This window comes from Podarcis erhardii (assembly GCF_964252035.2).
Source record: "Podarcis erhardii genome assembly, chromosome: 2".
NCBI lineage: Eukaryota > Metazoa > Chordata > Lepidosauria > Squamata > Lacertidae > Podarcis > Podarcis erhardii.
In genome coordinates, this window is record NC_138498.1 from 43,093,874 (window position 1) to 43,112,349 (window position 18,476).

The 18,476-nt window shown below is 42.1% G+C and overlaps 1 protein-coding gene across 8 annotated transcripts in view; it reads left to right on the forward strand.

Annotated features, from left to right (window-relative positions):
• WIZ (WIZ zinc finger) overlaps positions 1–18,476 on the forward strand; it is a 57,760-nt gene that overhangs the window by 12,423 nt on the left and 26,861 nt on the right. For all 8 annotated transcript variants that reach the window (XM_081848627.1, XM_081848626.1, XM_081848625.1 and 5 more), the window contains exon 3: positions 18,336–18,396. In XM_081848627.1, coding sequence (XP_081704753.1) covers positions 18,336–18,396 — 61 coding nt within the window. The remainder of the gene's footprint in view (positions 1–18,335; positions 18,397–18,476) is intronic.

An 18,476-nucleotide genomic window follows, 5' to 3' on the forward strand; every position in this document is an offset into this window, starting at 1 on the left:
TGCCATCAGTGGTGCAGTGGGAAATGATGAAGTGCATTCCCTTCACAACATTCCCTATACCCAATCCTGACGTCAATTCCAAGTTAGCTTTTTATTCATAACCACCCTCCAGTCTTATGACAATTTCTGCTGTACTCGGAAGGTTCCTTGTTATTTTATGACCTACCATTTGGCCATAATAAAGGGATTTCGGAATATTCCAAAATAAACATGGCAGCTTAACCTTTAGATGTTTGTGCTAATATAACCCACCTCTTTCTATGCTTAGTTTCTTAGTTTCTGAGAAGACTAGAGTGTATTTATTTGGCATGCAGAGGATTGGCAGATAGTGCCCCAGGAGATGATATCGTCATCCCTGTTGTGACATAAGTGGCAGTGTTTTTGTCCTTGCTCCACTACACCACTGACTGCCATCCTGGTATTTCAGCTATAACAGATATCTGTCATGGATGGTATCTCAGTTATGACAGATGAGAATTAATCTGAACACAAAAATAAGGCATCTTAACTACTGAGTGTTTGGTAGCCTGCAAGAAGCAGGTTTGCCTGGTCACTATTGCTTTTGCTTTGACTGCTCAGTAAACCTCCTGGGCATGCTGTGGGGTTAACTGCTAGGACTTTGAAGTAAGGCAAGAAACTTCAGCACTCCATACAGGTGACAGCATATGCACTGAGTTGGGTCACACAAAGGTGTGTAGCGTTCAGCCTTTAGTTTCATTACCTTTTATTTTTAGGCTTGCCATATTTCAAAAAGTAAAAATCTTGACACCCCCCCCCCAATACCCACCCTGGATTCCCTGCCTTCCCGCTTCCCTCAGTGGGCACATCTGGCCATTGCTTCACTTGCACATGAGCCTGTGTTGCCTCCCTTTTACCTGCAGGAGACAGTGAGAGTTGTCGGGAGGAGCACTTGCACCTTGTGGCTGGGTGGGCAGGCTCGGAGACGTAAACGGTGGGTCCAGGCCCCTGGGAAATGCGCATAAGGTGCTGGCACTGCAGCCACGGCAAGAGCCCACTGCACTCAGGGCACTGCGGCCATGGCAAGAGCCTACTGCACTCAGGGCACTGTGGCCATGGCAAGAGCCTACTGTACTCAGGGCACTGTGGCCATGGCAAGAGCCTACTGCACTCAGGGCACTGTGGCCATGGCAAGAGCCCACTGCACTCAGGGCACTGCAGCCACGGCAAGAGCCCACTGCACTCAGGACATTGTGCCACTGCCGTCTAGTGCACCACGCATGCCTCAGAGAAGCAGTTCCCTGACAGGGCAGCCACGCACGGCCAAATAAGGGAAGCAGCGGGCAGTGCCAACAGCAGCGGCACCATGGGCAACTGGAGCCCTCACCATGTGCCCAGCAAAGAAACCCCAGGAAAAAATCCAAAAAAATTGCCCCAGACGCCATTTTGGGCGTCTGATTTCTGGGCATGTCCTGAATTTTCCGGATGTATGGCAAGCCTATTTATTTCCCCCTTTTCTCTCCAGTGATGGGCCTGGTCATTTTGTCCCCTATTCTCTCAGTGTCTTTGGATGAAGTAATTCTTCATCCAACTCTGGATGAAGTAATTCTGTATAATTGTAGCCTGCTTTCAGTAGGAGTTTCTAAGCTTTTGTTGAGAGGGTGTAGAAGAAACCGATCTTGTTGTCTTACTAGTATATTAAAACCAGCACATATTTTGGGAACTGAGTAGCTTCTCTGGCAAATTGCCTTGCCCCTAAATATGGGTTTCTAGTCGTAATTAAAATTAATAAATTTACACGAATATGCATCTATATATTGTAGTCTCTGTTTCTTGAACGAAGCACTCAAAAAGGTTGGTGGGTGATGCATTGATTCTCAAAATTTAGAAACTCTTAAAAATGACTATATAATTTTCTGAGCAATACTGTGGCTCTGAAGTTTTTACACAAGCAATCAATTCAGCTAGGAATTTTCCAGATAAAAAAACTCACAGGTCCTCCCTTGGGCTGTATGCATCATGTAAACATTTAGAAAAACACATCACAAGCCTGGCTGTTGTGTTGGGGACAGGAAATGTAGTGATTTTAAAAATCCTACACTTTTCTGGACAGTTACATTCAACAGGACTGAGCAGTCACTCATCCCCCTCCTCATTTAAGCTTGTTTCTCACAGAAGCTCTCAATTAACTAAGATGGGCATACTCTAACTTTGACACAACTAACTATTATCCGGTCACTGGAGTGAGCCTCTGCCTCTGCCCCACCATAGCACAGACCTCACTCTCTTCTCAGTCTCCACATCAACCAGTCCTGCCTCTGCGATTTCCACTTCTGCCAGAAAACTTGCAAAATTGCTGATCTGGATCTGGCTCCACTTGCAAGATTGGGTGGGAGATGAAGAAGGCCAGTGGGGAAAAGAGATGTCTCCTTTTGAACAGCATTCACCACTCATCTCCCAAGTAAAAGTTTTGCTGCCTGTGCCAGTGCTCCAACCACTGCCACATCTTCCTGCCTCTGCCCCATGCTTACAAACATGGAGCAACAGCTAATCAAGGGACAAAGTGGCATCACACGCCACTTGCAAGGAAGGAAAGTGAGCGCTGCATAGTTGCCTAGGCAGTGTATTACAAATCCCAAGTGGCCTTGTGAAAACTACATCTCAGAAAGGAATCTTGCACATGCATTAGTTACAGTATAAGAAAAATTAGGACTTTGAGAGGGGGAACATATTAATTTCCAAATGACTTTCATAATTTCCAGCCAGTTTCCAGCTTAGGTTCCCGTGGTTTGCAAAAAAATGGGAAATCTGGCCTCTTTAAGAGGCATACAGATACAGTAGTTGGTATCTGATGCCAAGTCTACGTGGGTATTTTTTTTTAAGGGGGCGGGCAGTATTGTGATGCTGCAGCAGCACAGAAAGATAAGGTTTTTACATTGAACACGCAAGCTAGCATATTGCATGTTCATGTTGTCATTTCTTTCCTTTCATGCAAGTTTCTAGCCCTTAAGACTGCAAAGATAGGCTCGAAAATGTGTGTGAGCAATGTCTGAAATCTCTGGAGCCAGAGAGAGATTAAACAGCACTTCCTGTGGACACAGAATGACTCTGCTATATATAGCTTCATGTCTCTCACCAGATATACCAGTGTCAGAATAAAACCCAAAACAAGAAAATAAATACAAATTTGTTCAGCTTGCATAGGCTGGGATTCAAAGAACTACTTTAGGGATGTGCCCAGTGGCATTTTTGTTTTCCCCATCTCTTCTTTGAACAGCAGGCATCCATGCCATACCACAAACTCTGGCAATTAAGCAGTATATAAATACATATATTTTTTAAAAAAAATATTGAAAGCCCCTTCATCTTCAGAAGGAATTTGTTAGGATGTCATTGATAACAAAATGCCAGCCCATATTTTTCCCCACCCATGTAATCCAGATTTACCCTTTCTGAATAAATCCAACATTTATTTATTTTTAAATATTGCCAATAATCAATTTGTGATATTCCATGACCCATTTACAATATTAAGCCACTGCCTGGAAGCACCATTATGAAGTTCCCTTATGCCAGTTTAGGCAGACTGGAGATTTCTACTGCATAGCTGTGGTCAATGAGAGTTTGTAATTAAGAGGTTGTTTTATAAAGATGGCAGACAATATTCATCCTTAGACTAGCCTTATAACTAGCTTGAAAATGTGTGGTCAGCTTCTGTTTAATTGACTCAGAAACTATAGTTGTCGCTGGGGTTCTTGTCTATCCCCATATCCTTTAAAATGAAATCTCATCCTATCTATTGTGGTTGATGCCATATGCATTTATTGGCAAGCCACTTTGTGAAGGCATTTTGCCTTGAAAAAGCAGGATGCAAATACCAAAATAAAATGATTTCCCCCTTTCTGGTGTAGCACCACTACCTACCATAATTTTTAGTTGTTTAAACCCCAAAATATTGTCAGCAATAATGGATTTGTGCTTGATTTACTTGACTTATCCTGACTGCAATATTCGTGTTCTATTTACTGTAGAATTTGATATCCTCTGACCACCTCCACCCAAGGTTGATTGAGAGTAAAGATTTTGGCTCAGCTTTACCTTTCTATAGACTCAAATGGTCATTCAGTTGAGTGACCACCTCTGCTCCAGTTAATTTCAGACAAATACTTGGAATTGCAAGATGCCGTGAGATGACTCCCTCCAAGCTCATTTTGTAAAAGCTTTGGGAGTCATTTAAAATAGTTGTTATTATGTTGGCAGACAAATGTGAACAATACTGATCCAGGGTTGGATTGCACATTTTCCCCAAATAACATAGGAAATGACTTGTTGAAACTGGTGGCAAATCTGCTCCTCCAAAACATTATCTCAGTGGGAGTAGGTGAAAGTAGAAGAGTCTCAGTTGCCATCTGATGGTGAGGGAGGTATTCAGGTTAGCTTGCTGAAGTGAAAAGAGTGGTCTTATAATATCTGTTCTGCTGCCTGAAAGAACTTTTTTTGCTTTTATCCTGATGTCACACTGAGTCTGCTTCAGATCTGCCAGCCTCTTAAAGACTCTGACTGTCAGCGCACAAAGGTCTCTTTCATAAACTCACAGCTCTTTCTTCTGAGCGGCTGTATCTGTAGCTTCCTTCTGTGAGGAACTTGCCATTATGTTTCTGAGTTTGTTATGCTTAAGTTTTAAATCTGACAAAGGATGTGCTCTTTGACTGTGGAGCAGCAGGAAATGGAGAGAGCTCTGGATGCCAAAAATCACCAAAACGTTCACTTGAAGTTGGTGACCAATGAATGTTGAAGCAAGCATTCTCAAGGGTCCAGAATGTGAAGCAACTGCCCCCTAACATTTAGGCCACATCTTCAGACCCAGTTCTGAAATCTTATAGGCTGTGTAAAACCAACAATGAGGGAGTTTGAGATCTGTGGGCTGAGACAGTGGATAGAAGGGATGTTACTAATTATTTGTGCATCTGGTTGTTCGGTTTGCCCACACACTTACAGTACCCCATGTCTGGCACTATTGTGGTGGTGTTGTTTTCATTGGGGTCATAGCAATGTCTCATCAGCACACCACAGAAGCTCCTGGAAATGGACTTGTGGTTTTGACGTGCCTTGATTATGAATGGTTGGGAGCTCCACCTAAAGATGATAAAGCATTTAAGCTTGCAATTGATTAGTGCAGTGTTCCAAGACCTAATGGTTTCTGTGTCAGCCAAGTTTGTGATCAGTGTGAGAAGATGAACAGTAGACCCATCAAGCTGGAATCGTAGTTCAGTAAGAATGACTGCATGATTGCAATAGCGTTGTATATTTATAATGCATGCAGCAGCACTCGTAACTGTGTTTTAACAGTTTGTGTTTAATGAGCTCCACTGAGATGTTATGGAGGGGATGGTTCAATCCTATCAAAGAATGGAAGGAGTTTGGGGAGTTGGAGCTTGATGACCCGGGGAGGGTCCCAGCAGGTTGGAGGAAGCAAAATTGTGCTCCCAATAAATGTCATAATACAAGGAAGAGGCCCGTGATCTATGATTCTATAATTCTATGATTCTGTGATCCAAAGAGTAAGCATCTGGATCCAGAGGAGATATCAACTGGGTTGACAAGGAAGTGTTCCTTCCCTGTGGTATCTGATGCCTCTCGTCAGACTTCTCCTATTGTGGAGCTGCCTTTGGTGCCACCTCCTATCAGTGAAGAGCTTCCCCCTTCTATGGAAACGACTGAGAATAAGTCAGATGCTGTGCTGGTGCCGACTCCTTTTCTGCCTCCATGGAGATACCAGCACAGACAAGCTTTGAAGGCCCAACCGACTCATAGGAATCTGAGTGCCCATTTACTTACCCTGTCCCAGGACTGCAGCTGTTTGCTGTGCTAAGAACTGTGTTCACCTTGCTGTTCAAAAGGAAGATGCAAGGGGCACATTGTTTGTTGGATCAAAGTCTTAGCTGGTGCTTAACCATGTCGCTATAATTTCCTTGCACCTGCTAAACCTTGTAACCAGTGCCTTGCCTATGTACCAATCTGATTTATGACTTTGGAAGAAACAGAGCTGGGAGTGTGATTTCTTTGACTGTCACTTGTCAGTGAGGGCCAGGATGTTTTCTATTCGTTTCATGTTTATTCATTTCATGTTTATACCTCTTTATATTTTTATGAAAAAAACTCAAAGCGGCTAACAACTCATTAAAACATGAAAGTATACATTCAAGGCAACATAATTAATAGAAAACTAAAATATTATCTTAAAGATTTCAAAATAAAACATTGCAAAGGAGGTCAACTACAGAATGCACATCTAACACAGCAAAGATTAAAAAAAATCAAAAGAAAACATTACTAAAAGAAGTCAAGTATAAAGTATGCATTTAAAACTGCATAGTCAAAACAAAATAAAAATATTCCTTCCAGTAGCACCTTAAAGACCAACTAAGTTAGTTCTTGGTATGAGCTTTCGTGTGCATGCACACTTCTTCAGATACACTTCTTCAGATACAGATTTTGTGTATCTGAAGAAGTGTGCATGCACACGAAAGCTCATACCAAGAACTAACTTAGTTGGTCTTTAAGGTGCTACTGGAAGGAATATTTTTTATTTTAAGGTGCTACTGGAAGGAATTTTTTTATTTTGTTTTGACTATGGCAGACCAACACGGCTACCTATCTGTAACTAAAACTGCATAGTTAGCAAGAGAATTAAATATTTTCATAAGCATAGAACATATCTACTGGGCCGTGGCTGTGGAAGCTCAGGCTCAATGACCTGGATCGGCACTCAGAGACAGCCAAGATACCATCAAAATCACTGCAAGTCATGCTCAATGTCCTCATCCTTTTTAAAAGCTTTTAGTTGCATATATCTGGCACATTTCTGATTAATACAAACATTTCTGATTTTCTGCAAGACTTATATCTTTAAAAATCCTTATGGTGATGCAACTACACTACTGGATGACCTTTTGGTAATAGCTTTTTTGCATGTATTTCATGACATTTAGAAAAATTATCTTGACCAAATTTTAGCTCTACTTATAGAAAAAAGTTAATTCAGCAGAGAGACGAAATACCAGCTTGTTCCCACCAGTATTTTTGAAGGCCAACACTTTCAGGAAACCCTAACTCAGAATGCCTTGACTTCTGACCTATAACACCAGGCAAATAGGTTTCTTCTGTAATTCCAGACATGCACATTCCAGAGATGTTGTGACCTGTTAAATCTTCAAATCTCAAGACTTATCCAGTTTTTTGAGGTGAATTGAAAGTGGTTTCTTACATTAGTTGTTGTATAGGATCCAGGTGTCCTCCCACAAAGAGCGCTTCTGTGGGGAAATTATATTTTCCCGGTACTGCATTTTCTTCGCTGGGAAAATTCAGTCTTTTTCTTTCTACCCCCATCAGACAACTAGTGATGTGTAAACTGCCATCGAACAAGAATTGTAGACAGCTGTTGGATTGTGACCTTGACTTTACAAATGAATGTAGCACAAGTTCATCTCCCCTCACTATTTTGTCTACACTTTTAGTTTCATTTTGCTTTGTAAAAGTGCTTGCGTCGCCTTTTTGTTGAAGATTTTCTCCTGACTTTGTAGATTTTTGTTATGACTGGGTGTTCCCCACTTCTAGGGCTGAAGTACACAGCCTGCAATTTAAAAACAAATCCCAATCCTGCCCCAACCTTGGCAAGGTTTCTTACCCTGCTGTAAGCCTGTTCCTCCCTTACCCAATCTCCTCCATCCATTTTGCTTGGCCTATAAATGATGCCATTGTCTCAGCAAATGGCAAAATGTAGCAAGAGCACATTTTGAATGATTATTTGGATACGTGTCTCCTTTAATCACCTTTGCAAAATAGAGTTTGGCCTGAGGATGTCCAGATATGCTCAGAGAATAAGTACTTCATGCAAATGCTAAATACTCATATTTGGTCAGAAATATAGTGCCTTTGCCATCGCTGTTACCCCCAGAAAAACCATGCAATTTGAATTTTCTTTGTGGTCTGCAGCATTTCAGGTGCTTCTGTGGGCATAAACATTGAAAAGGTAAAGGGACCCCTGACCGTTAGGTCCAGTCACAGACAACTCTGGGGCCGCGGCGCTCATCTCGTTTTACTGGCCGAGGGAGCCGGCGTTTGTCCGCAGAAAGTTTTTCCGGGTCATGTGGCCAACATGACTAAGCCGCTTCTGACGAACCAGAGCAGCACACGGAAACACCTACTTGCACTTTGGCGTGCTTTTGAACTGCTAGGTTGGCAGGAGCAGGGACCCGAGCAACGGGAGCTCACCCCGTTGCAGGGATTCGAACCTCCGACCTTCTGATCGGCAAATCCTAGGCTCTGTGGTTTAACCCACAGCGCCACCCGCGTCCCTCCCGAGCATTTAGATCTTACTTAATCAGGGTAGTTGTCTACTCTTGCCTTCTGGCTTTTCTCTTTGCACTCTCCCTTAGGCAGGAAAGGTGTGCTGTTATAGCTGAAAACCTGAATTAACAAAAGTTGCTGACCGGATATTTGGCACGAAGCCTAGCTTGTGCTTTTTACAAACACCTGCCCCCATGTTCCCATGTGGTGTGTTTTTTTAGGGGGGGGGGGAGACATGGTTGCTGTTGTTGTGTTTATGATTTGTCAGTACAATTCTGAGTGCCTAATCAGTATACTACTACCAACCTGAGCCTTCCCATGTTTGTGCACAGGAGAAGTACTGTCACAGACTTGAAGTAGCCCAAATATACAAAAAAAATCTGAGGGGATGACTAAACAGCCCAGTAATAAGTCAGTAGCACAGAATGTTGAAAGACTGAGAGAGAGGGGGAAATTGAGAAAAGAAGAGTGAGGAATAGATTACCTATTTATTAAGCATTCACCCTGATTTGCTCATATAAAACTGACACAGCAGTAAATCTGGTTTTTACTGAGCATTCATTCTGATTTGTTTGTGGTGCAGTTATACAACAATGAACATTTATCCTGCATTTAACCTGACTGCTTGAGGGATTTCTCTGTCATTTGAAACCTAAGCGCCAGACTGGTTTGATAGTGCTCTCATCAGAAGCATTCTTTATGGTCGGTCATAATGGAAACCTGCAGTGTACCTACTACTCCAACAGCTTTCTGGTTCTGCAGAAGACCTCTGGACTCTTCTCTTTTTTTTCCAATGATCCATTTTAGGCAACTAGACAAGTCTGCACATTAGAGAGTAGCAGGGAAGTTTCTCCAAGATGAGGAACCAGAAAGAAATCAACCCTTGTACACATGACTCCACCCCCCCCCCCAGCCAAGCGAATGGAAAGCGATCTGATGTAAAGTATTCCTTTAAAACAGAAATAATGGACAGACAAGATCCTAGTAATTATCTAAATTGTACATTCACTTGGTGGATAAAAGATGTAGGCCACAAATAATATCTGAAAGACCATTATGCAGTCATAAACTGTGCCTGGGGGAAATCCGGGTGTATGGCAACCCATGTCGCTCAACAGCTTTCCCAAACTTTGTTCAGATTTTCACTTTTTGAAATATGGCAACCCCACCCCTTCCAGCCCTACAGACCCTTTAAGATATGCAGAAGGGGCTCTCATGGGAGTTCAGTCACTCTCAGAAGGGCAGAATATATGGCCTGGGAGAGGGCTTTCACTGTGGCATCCCCTAAATTGTGGCACTCCTTTCCCACAGAGGTATGTCTAGCACCTTCATTGTGTAGCTTTCACTGCACCTCTTTACCCTGGTCTTTGACATTGAAGATATTTTGTTTTGTGGGACACACCACTTTTGCTGAATTTATATTGTTCTGTTCTGTTGGAATGGGTTTTCTTGTTTTTATAATTGTAACAAATACAGTCATACCTCGGGTTAAAGACGCTTCAGGTTAAATCTTTTCAGGTTGCGTCCTGCGGCGACCCAGAAGTACCGTAAAGGGTTACTTCCGGGTTTCGCAGACGCTGAAAATGACGTCATGCGCAGAAGCAACGAATCGCGACCCCCCGCAGACGCGGGATGCATTCTGCTCAGGATGCGAACGGGGCTCTGGAACGGATCCTGTTTGCATCCAGAGGTACCACTGAATTGTTCTACCTCTACCCCACCTCCCACGAAACTATGGTGAAGGATGGGTAAGAAATATTAGAAAAAATTGAAAAACAAATAAACAAATGATACTTTCACTTGTTAGTGGATGATAAAAGGTAAAGAGACCCCTGACCATTAGTTCCAGTCATGGCCGACTCTGGGGTTGCGGCGCTCATCTCACTTTATTGGCGAAGGGAGCCGGCGTACAGCTTCCAGGTCATGTGGCCAGCATGACTAAGCCGCTTCTGGCGAATCAGACCAGCACATGGAAATGCCGTTTACCTTCCCACCAGAGCGGTACCTATTTATCTACTTGCACTTCATGCTTTTGAACTGCAGGGTTGGCAGGAGCAGGGACTGAGCAACGGGAGCTTACCCCGTCGCGGGGATTCAAACCGCCGACCTTCTGATCGGCAAGTCCTAGGCTCTGTGGTTTAACCCACAGCACCACCCGCATCCCTTGTGGATGATATAAGCCCTTAATTAAATGGAAGTTAGTTTGCTTCATTAGATTTTCAGTGATGTGATCTGATATTCTCCAAAGAACGCCACAGCAATGCCACATCTAGCTGGTTTCTTTCAGCAAAAAAGTAATTGGTGGGCTCCAGCCAAACACCAGTGTCAGAACTTTTCTTCACAAGCAACTTATTACATAATAAATGCACATTGTTGTTGTTTATTCATTGCACACAGGTCCACATCTCTTCCCTCTAGTCTGTGTTTTTCCATCATGGAATGTCATATTATCCCAGCAATTGAAACACAATATTTTGCAAAGCCTCCCTTCAGATAGAACATTAATTCCTAGCATGATTGCTCTGTCGCTGTGCAAATGCTGCAGGCCTCTGTTGGGTCGTAGTATTTGTGATGCTTAGAATGACAGATACTAACTCGTCTTTCTCCATGCCTGCATTATTTTTATTTTATTATGTATTTGCAAGAAGGCTTGTAAACATATTGCACAAAGGCTTTAAGAAGGGCCTTGAGGAAGTTCTTGAGTTTCATATCAAAGTTATTTTGGCATTCAAAGTACCCAGGGACCAGATCTGCAACTCAGCCATTCAGAGCTGCAGTGTGCCATTGATATGCTTATGTTTAATTTCCTCCTTTCTGTCAAATCGTGAGTTAACTTGAGGTCAGGACACTGTGAAGCACAGATACCTGTTGTAACTGGTGGCAAAATTGCAGTGACTGGTGGAATCAATAGCTATGGCTTCCAGCCAGATTGCCATAAGCCCATTCCATCTTATTGCCTAGCCAGGAGCTGTTCAGAGTACAGTGGTACCTCAGGTTACATACGCTTCAGGTTACAGACTCCGCTAACCCAGAAATAGTGCTTCAGGTTAAGAACTTTGCTTCAGGATGAGAACAGAAATCGTGCTCCGGCGGCACAGCAGCAGCAGGAGGCCCCATTAGCTAAAGTGGTGCTTCAGGTTGAGAAGTTTCATGTTAAGTACAGACCTCCGGAACGAATTAAGTACTAAACCGAGGTACCACTGTACTCCAGCATCAGTTGGTTGCATGGCAGCTGTGTGTATCTGGGGTTTGCAAGGACTTTTGCCCCTTGTGGTGGCATGGAAGGGGAGTCACACCTCTGCACAGTTTATCTGTGCATTGCACCCTAATTACCTCTCTAAGGTGCATTTACATTTAGATAAAGGGCTTGTGTTTACAGCAGTTTACAAGAAGTAACCAAAGGCATAAACCTATATTTTAATAATTGTAGAAATATCATACTTTCCTTATCTTAAGCTTTGGCATATAACATCCATAGTCTTGTCCCTGCCTGTATGGCTTTGTTGTATTTTATTGGATTTCGGTTTTTTGGGTTTTTTTTACCATTTAGTTGTTTACTGTTTGTAAGCCCCTTGAAGTAGTGGGTTAGAAGTTACCTTTGAATTAGGAATAGTGCAACTGCCCAACTGAAATGTAGCTGGAAGCACACTTTGATTGGTCTTCTGGATAAATCAGAAGTGATGTTGTCAACTGCTTGCCCCTTATGCTAGGGATGGTTAAGTGGTCATATTCACTGCTGAGTGAAACATTGAGTAGCGTGACCCCCCATCCAGTGGTGGATCCTACTCAGAGTAGGCTCATTGGAATTAATGGACCTAAGTTAGTCATGGTCATTAATTTCATGGTGTCTACTCTGAATAGTACTAGCATTGGATAAAACCCAATGAGTTTATATTTCAGGCTGAAGTTACTGTTGTGGAATCATCCTGTTAAATACAAGCAGAGATTCCCCATTAGGGAGACAGATAAATTTTGTGCCTGCTCGTGCTATTTATTTCTGAGGCTCATAATTCTGAATTAAGTCTTCCTGGTCCAAATGTGCCATGCTTTGATTGGATAGAACATTACCTGCACATTTTCCTTTTAAGTAAGCCAATTGCCAAGAGCCTTGTCTTTATACCTTTACACCAGATCTTCTTGTGGCCTGTTTTGTTTAGTTTTAAAAAACAGCACACCAGACAATCTGGACTCAGGAAAAGATAACCCATGTTACTAATTAACTCATTTTTTTGCATTTAGCTCCATCGTATTTTTGGACACAGTCACGTGTATTTAGGTGAATAGAGTTCCCCAAAAGGGCAGTACACAGGGCCCCACAGACCAGAAATATTTCACTGAATCCATTACAGAGCTTTTCTATTGCCTAAACATGGCTCTTTTTTCTTTTACACAATAAACTGAGTTAGTGAATGTCAAATGACATACATGGGTTTGTGAACTGCCCTTTTTTTCTTTCTTTCTTTCTTTCTTTCTTTCTTTCTTTCTTTCTTTCTTTCTACAACATTTGTTAAAAATGTGTTTGTGCTGGTGACATGTCCAGTACTATACATTTGAAGTGTATCCCATTTCTATGACCCCATTTTTGAGACTGTAGTTTTCTAGGTTATCTATAATTGCTTGTGCTGTTGCTGGCTATATAAATATAGTATTTATCACATTTGAAGTCACGACACCTTTTTCCTGATAACTAATAAAATTGTTTTACTTGCAGCGTAATACTTTACTTTTCCTCGTGATTTACGGAAAAGGGTTTTTTTCATTAAGGCTAAATCTCTTGGAATGAATGGCATATTGTCAGATTGCACTTGAGGAAAGCCATTGCGGGGGGGGGGGGCGGGGCGGGGAAATGTCCTGCAGAATTTATAAAAGCTTGGGGGGGAAAGAGTGGGTGCCAAATGACTACTCTGAGTCCTTAATCTATCGTCTCCTCTACTTTTATACGTAAAAAGGAAAAGACAGAATGCAGCCGCTATAGAGGCATTTTGTTATTACTAACAGCAACAAATGATATAGTGCAGCAGCAGATTCCCTTAAAGAAGATCATGCTGATATGCCCAGCAAATGATAGATTAGGCCGAACTAGATGTGACAGCAGCCGTTCTGTACTTTTAAACCTGGAACGGCTTCAGTCACATAGAAACAGGGGGTCTAGTCTTAAAAGGAGAAGGAGCAAGTGGCTGAAAGAGCTGTGGCTTCTCTCCTCAAACACTTTTCTCTTAGCGAGGGCAACTTCTAATGCTGGAAATTCTGCTGGGAGAAAAGTTTCCAAAGGAACAGTGCAGGGTGGTAAGCTCTGTGTTTTGGTGGGGTGAGGATTCAGCAGTGTTCATTCATTCCCCCTCTCTTCATTGCTTTTAAAACCAGATTCTCCCTCCCACCCCTCTTTCCATGCCATTGGGCCTGTCCTGTATTCAGACACACAAAATTGTTGATGTCATCTAGTTTGATCTTCTGGGGTAGTTTTCCAAAGTCCCTGTTAGGCTTGGATGTGATCTCTCTGTTGCCATCCGCTCTGATATTTTATAATGTGAACAGTTTATAAATCTTTTAAAATAATAAAATATATCTTATGGAAGAAGGACAGTAAGGCCAATTCTTTGGAGCATTTAACCAGTGTTTTCCATTTTATGCTCTTAACATATGTTATCCAAATATTTATTTATTTTTTATGTTCAAGGCATAGTAATTCATGTACAGTGGTACCTCGAGTTAAGTACTTAATTCATTCCGGAGGTCCGTTCTTAACCTGAAACTTTACTTAACCTGAAGCACCACTTTAGCTAATGGGGCCTCCCACTGCTGCTGCGCCGCCGGAGCATGATTTCTGTTCTCATCCTGAAGCAAAGCTCTTAACCCGAGGTATTATTTCTGGGTTAGTGGAGTCTGTAACCTGAGGTGTATGTAACCTGAAGCGTATGTAACCCGAGGTACCACTGTATCTTCATGTAATATGGTAATTCATGTCCAATGTGCTTTCCATAAACCTCAATCCTGATCCTTCATATATCAGTATTAAAGTTGGCTTTAGTAATTTTATTTTCAAAAAATATGCCTAAGAATCATAAAATTGTAGAATTGTGGAGTTGGAAAGGGACTCTAGGGTCATCTAGTCCAACCCCCTGCAATGCAGTGCAGGCTGTTTTTCTTGGTTAGAGGAAGGTAAACTTGGAATTGTTTGATGCGTTAGTGTCTTTTGAAAAGAATATAAGGATTACCAATTATTTTCTTTAGCAACACAGCTCTGGATCTTATGAACAGCTCAAGACTATGAACCTGATGTAGGCCTGGCAGGGTGGTTTGTGCTAAGCATCAGAGCAGACTAGAGGAGAGGTCAGTTGGAGGACTGTAGCTGTTACATGGTTCACAAAAAACAGTAAAGCATACACCAATATAATGGCAGATAAGATGGCAGATAAGTAGCACTTCTGCATCATTTTAAAAACTCGATTGCTATATCTATTCTTCCATTGAAAAAACGGATCAGATTGTACTATTTAGATTATGAGGATGCTTTCTAGCTTTGAAACTGTGGCTGTGATTAAAGGGAAAATCTGCTGCCTGCGCTGTGTGTGTGTGTGTGTGTGTGTGTGTGTGTTGTTTTTCTAAAAACCCACGACTCCCATTCTTGAATATTCAGAAGCAAAGTTTATTTTGGATTACCAGAGAGGTTAAAATGTTCGCCTCTAAGATCAAGACATTAAATTCCCTCATCTCTTGCTGTTTCCAAGAAATGAGGTCTTGCAGCACCGAGTACAGTTTTGTGCTCATCAGTAAGAAGATAAATCGTTCTGTTTTTCCTCTAAAGGAGATGGTTTCTAAAAATAGAAATTCTAGAGCTCTCATGAACAAAAGAATTCCTAAGATCCACCTCTGCCATTGTCCTTCTCTCTTTATCTGTACTTCTACTGCTTTTTCCTTAACAGCTCCATATTTTTAATACTTCAAAATTTGTCCCTTTATAAAGATTGCAGTTCTCTCCAGCTTCTTTTCTCCCTTTCAAGTGAAACTAGCCTACTTGGTATCTTTTTCCCCTGAACAAACAGGACCCTGCTGTTTGTCCACCAACATATTAATTTCATTTTTTTGCTGTCTTGCAAAACACTCTTAAAAAATGTGAAGAACTTTTGGGCAGGCAGTGTTCTAAAACTTCAGAGGTGTTATCTCTTTTGGCCTGGATTTCCATCAGGTTTGTAACAGAAATCTGGAGATACTCCATGTCTTGGCTTGAAGATGGTGTATAATAGAGTCTTTCATTCTCTTTCATGGACGTATTTAAGCAGAGGCTGTTTGGAAAAGATACACTTCCATCCAAGCTACGGCATGGCTGTGCATCTTGAATCAAAGTCTGACAGTGAAGATAAATATGCACATTTGTTGCACGCATGTCCTGCTCGTGGGTTTCCCATGGACACCTGGTTGGTCACAGCAAGAAAAGAATGCTGAACTAGCTAGGCTTTCAATGTGGTCCAAAAGAACTCTTCGTATGTCCTCAGACTAGTGGGAGAGCACTAGATCTGTTCAGTCCAAACATAACCGTTTCTCCTGGGACAGGTTTTGGAAAAGTGTTCCATTCTGCAGTTGTTCAAAGTATTTCCATTTAAGTGTGGGAGATTCATCTCTGAATGCCACTGATTGCCTTGTACACACCTCCTTTCCAATTCTCAGATTAGTTTTGCTATTGGTTTAGGGTTTTTTTTAAATCTTTGATCTCTGTTTTATCTGTATGTGCAGCTTCCTCTTTTTTTAAGTGAATAGCCCACATGAAGCATAACTGGGAAGGTTGAACTTTCTGTTTGACTTGCTGTTATGTAAGTCTACCAGGCAAGCTGAGAAGCTGGCCTGAAGGCAAACTCACACTGATAAAATGCTATATCTCTCTTTGGCCTGGATTGGCACGGGCAACTTTTCCTTCCTAGGATCATTGCAAGTGACTATCACATTGAATTGTAAAGCTTGCCTACCGTTAGTACGAAATACAAAACCTGCTGTTTTATTTTCTTCTCTTTCATGTTCATTGCACTACAAATGTAAACAATGCCTGATATAACCGGGATGCTATTGCGTTTCGAGTCCGTGAAGGCATTCAGGTGCAGGAAGGAATGTACAAAGACTCAGTCACAAAAATGGACGGCGCAGATTCAGGCTTTTTCAGTTTCAGCCTGATACTCCTGTCCTGTCCTGTGCTCTCCAGTAGCGCTTGGTTGACCCTGTAAGCTCTGGCATTTTGCCAAATGTGCCTCTTCCCTTTAGAGCCACATATTAACAATAATTTTATTTGTAGCAATGTATGTCAGCAAGATGCCACCATTCCTTCCACCTGCCGGTACTCTCAAAACTGTAGCAATTGCCTCAGCAAAAACCTCTGCTGAGTTATGGCCAAACTCCCAACTCTTTTTCTCCGCAGCACTTGATCCCTGTCAAAATAAATAACAGCGTCAGAGAGCAACTTTTCTTAGAATTACAGCAGGGGTAGAAAGGGTTAAACTCCCAATCTGTGATCCCAGTAACCCCCACCCCATGCTATTTGTTGAAAAACAAAACATAGCCCTGTCCATTAAATGTGAAACACATATTCAACACCATGTGTAGTTTGGGCCTTAGTGTTATAACCCTAGTGCTTCTGAGTTCTGCATTTATTAAATTGGTTCTGTTTTCAGTATCATCTCCATTTTATTTGACTAACATCCAGGTATTGTTAAATTCTTATCATCAGCTGAAAGTTAGTGAAAACCCTGTTGCTCCACCATTTGGGGACAAAATGGGTATGAAATATACATGCCAAGTTCGGTTCTTGAATCATGTTAAAACCACCTTTAGTTAGTACAGTATATGACTTCTGTAGTTCCTCTCCCTAAGCCATTTTATAAGCAGTCAGGTTCTGGCAAGGAAAGGACTCTTTGAGCAAAGAGCCATAGCTCAGCAATAGAGCATCTGATTTACACGGTGAAGTTTCCAGGTTCAGCCCCTGGCACCTCCAAGTAAGGCTGGAAGAGACTCCTGCCTGAAATCCAGGAGAGCTGTTGCCAGTTAGTGTAGACAATAATAGGCTAAACAGACCAATGGTATGACTTGGTATAAAGCGCCATCCTATGCACTGTGGCTTCAGCAACACACAGTTTCCCACTGCAGACCATCTTGCTGGGAATTTTGTAGAATTAAACCAGATTACATTGCACTTTGGCATAGAATTGGGTCCTAGAGCTGTGTATGGATTCTAACAAAAGAAAGGGTTCAGTGGAAGCTTTGGCAGACATTGGTGGCTGCTTCCTTTTGCCAACGTAACAGAAGATTGGGATGAATCAAGCCTGCATTCCACACAGAACTGGAAGTGCCTGAGTGTGGGCATTCATTGCAGATCTAGCAGGTCAAGATATACTATCATAATGTGAGCTTTCGCACACCCTCCATGTGTTACGAGCTGTAAGCAGGGCTTTGTGTCTCTCACACCCACTCCTGTTTTCTGCACAAAAGAAAGCCAACTTTCCAGTGTGGAAACACAAATTTCCAGTGTGGTGGTCCAGTCTGGCTCAAGAGGTGGTTGGTGGGTTGGTGGGTAGGGTGACTTTAACTGTTTGTCCACAGCTATGATACTGATTCAGATCTGGCCATCTGCACCAGCAGTTTGGGGGGGGGGAGAGACTCCCTTTTGCTTCAGTTGAAATTATCTCACTTTGCAGAGGAAGCAAATTTGTATTTTGATACTAAGGCACTAGAATGGGTGTTTTTTTTTTATACTACTTATAAGATGGATTCTTGGACATGCTTTATTTTACATCTATCTTGTTTCATTTTAAACTGCTTAACTGCTAGAATGATTATATATCAAATTGTTGGTGCTTGGGATTAAACAGTGTGGGTTAGAAATCCCATACTAATCCAAACCCGCCCTGAGGAAGGGACACAAACTGGGTGGGTTTAGCTGCTTGGAAAGCTTTATAGCTATAACATTACATGTTTTGTAAAGTACACTTGAAGCCCCAGCATGCTGCACAAGTCACTCATATGATGCTGCCTTTTCTGTCTTGCAGATGAGCCCAATCCTTCTCCTTGTGCTGTTGTCTCAAACACAACTCGCAAGAAGGAAGCCTGGTAAGTGTTGAAATTGCTAGAGGAAGAATTACAGGGCTTGGCATTTTTAATCTCTGTGGGCCAGTTCCCAAGGTCTTTCA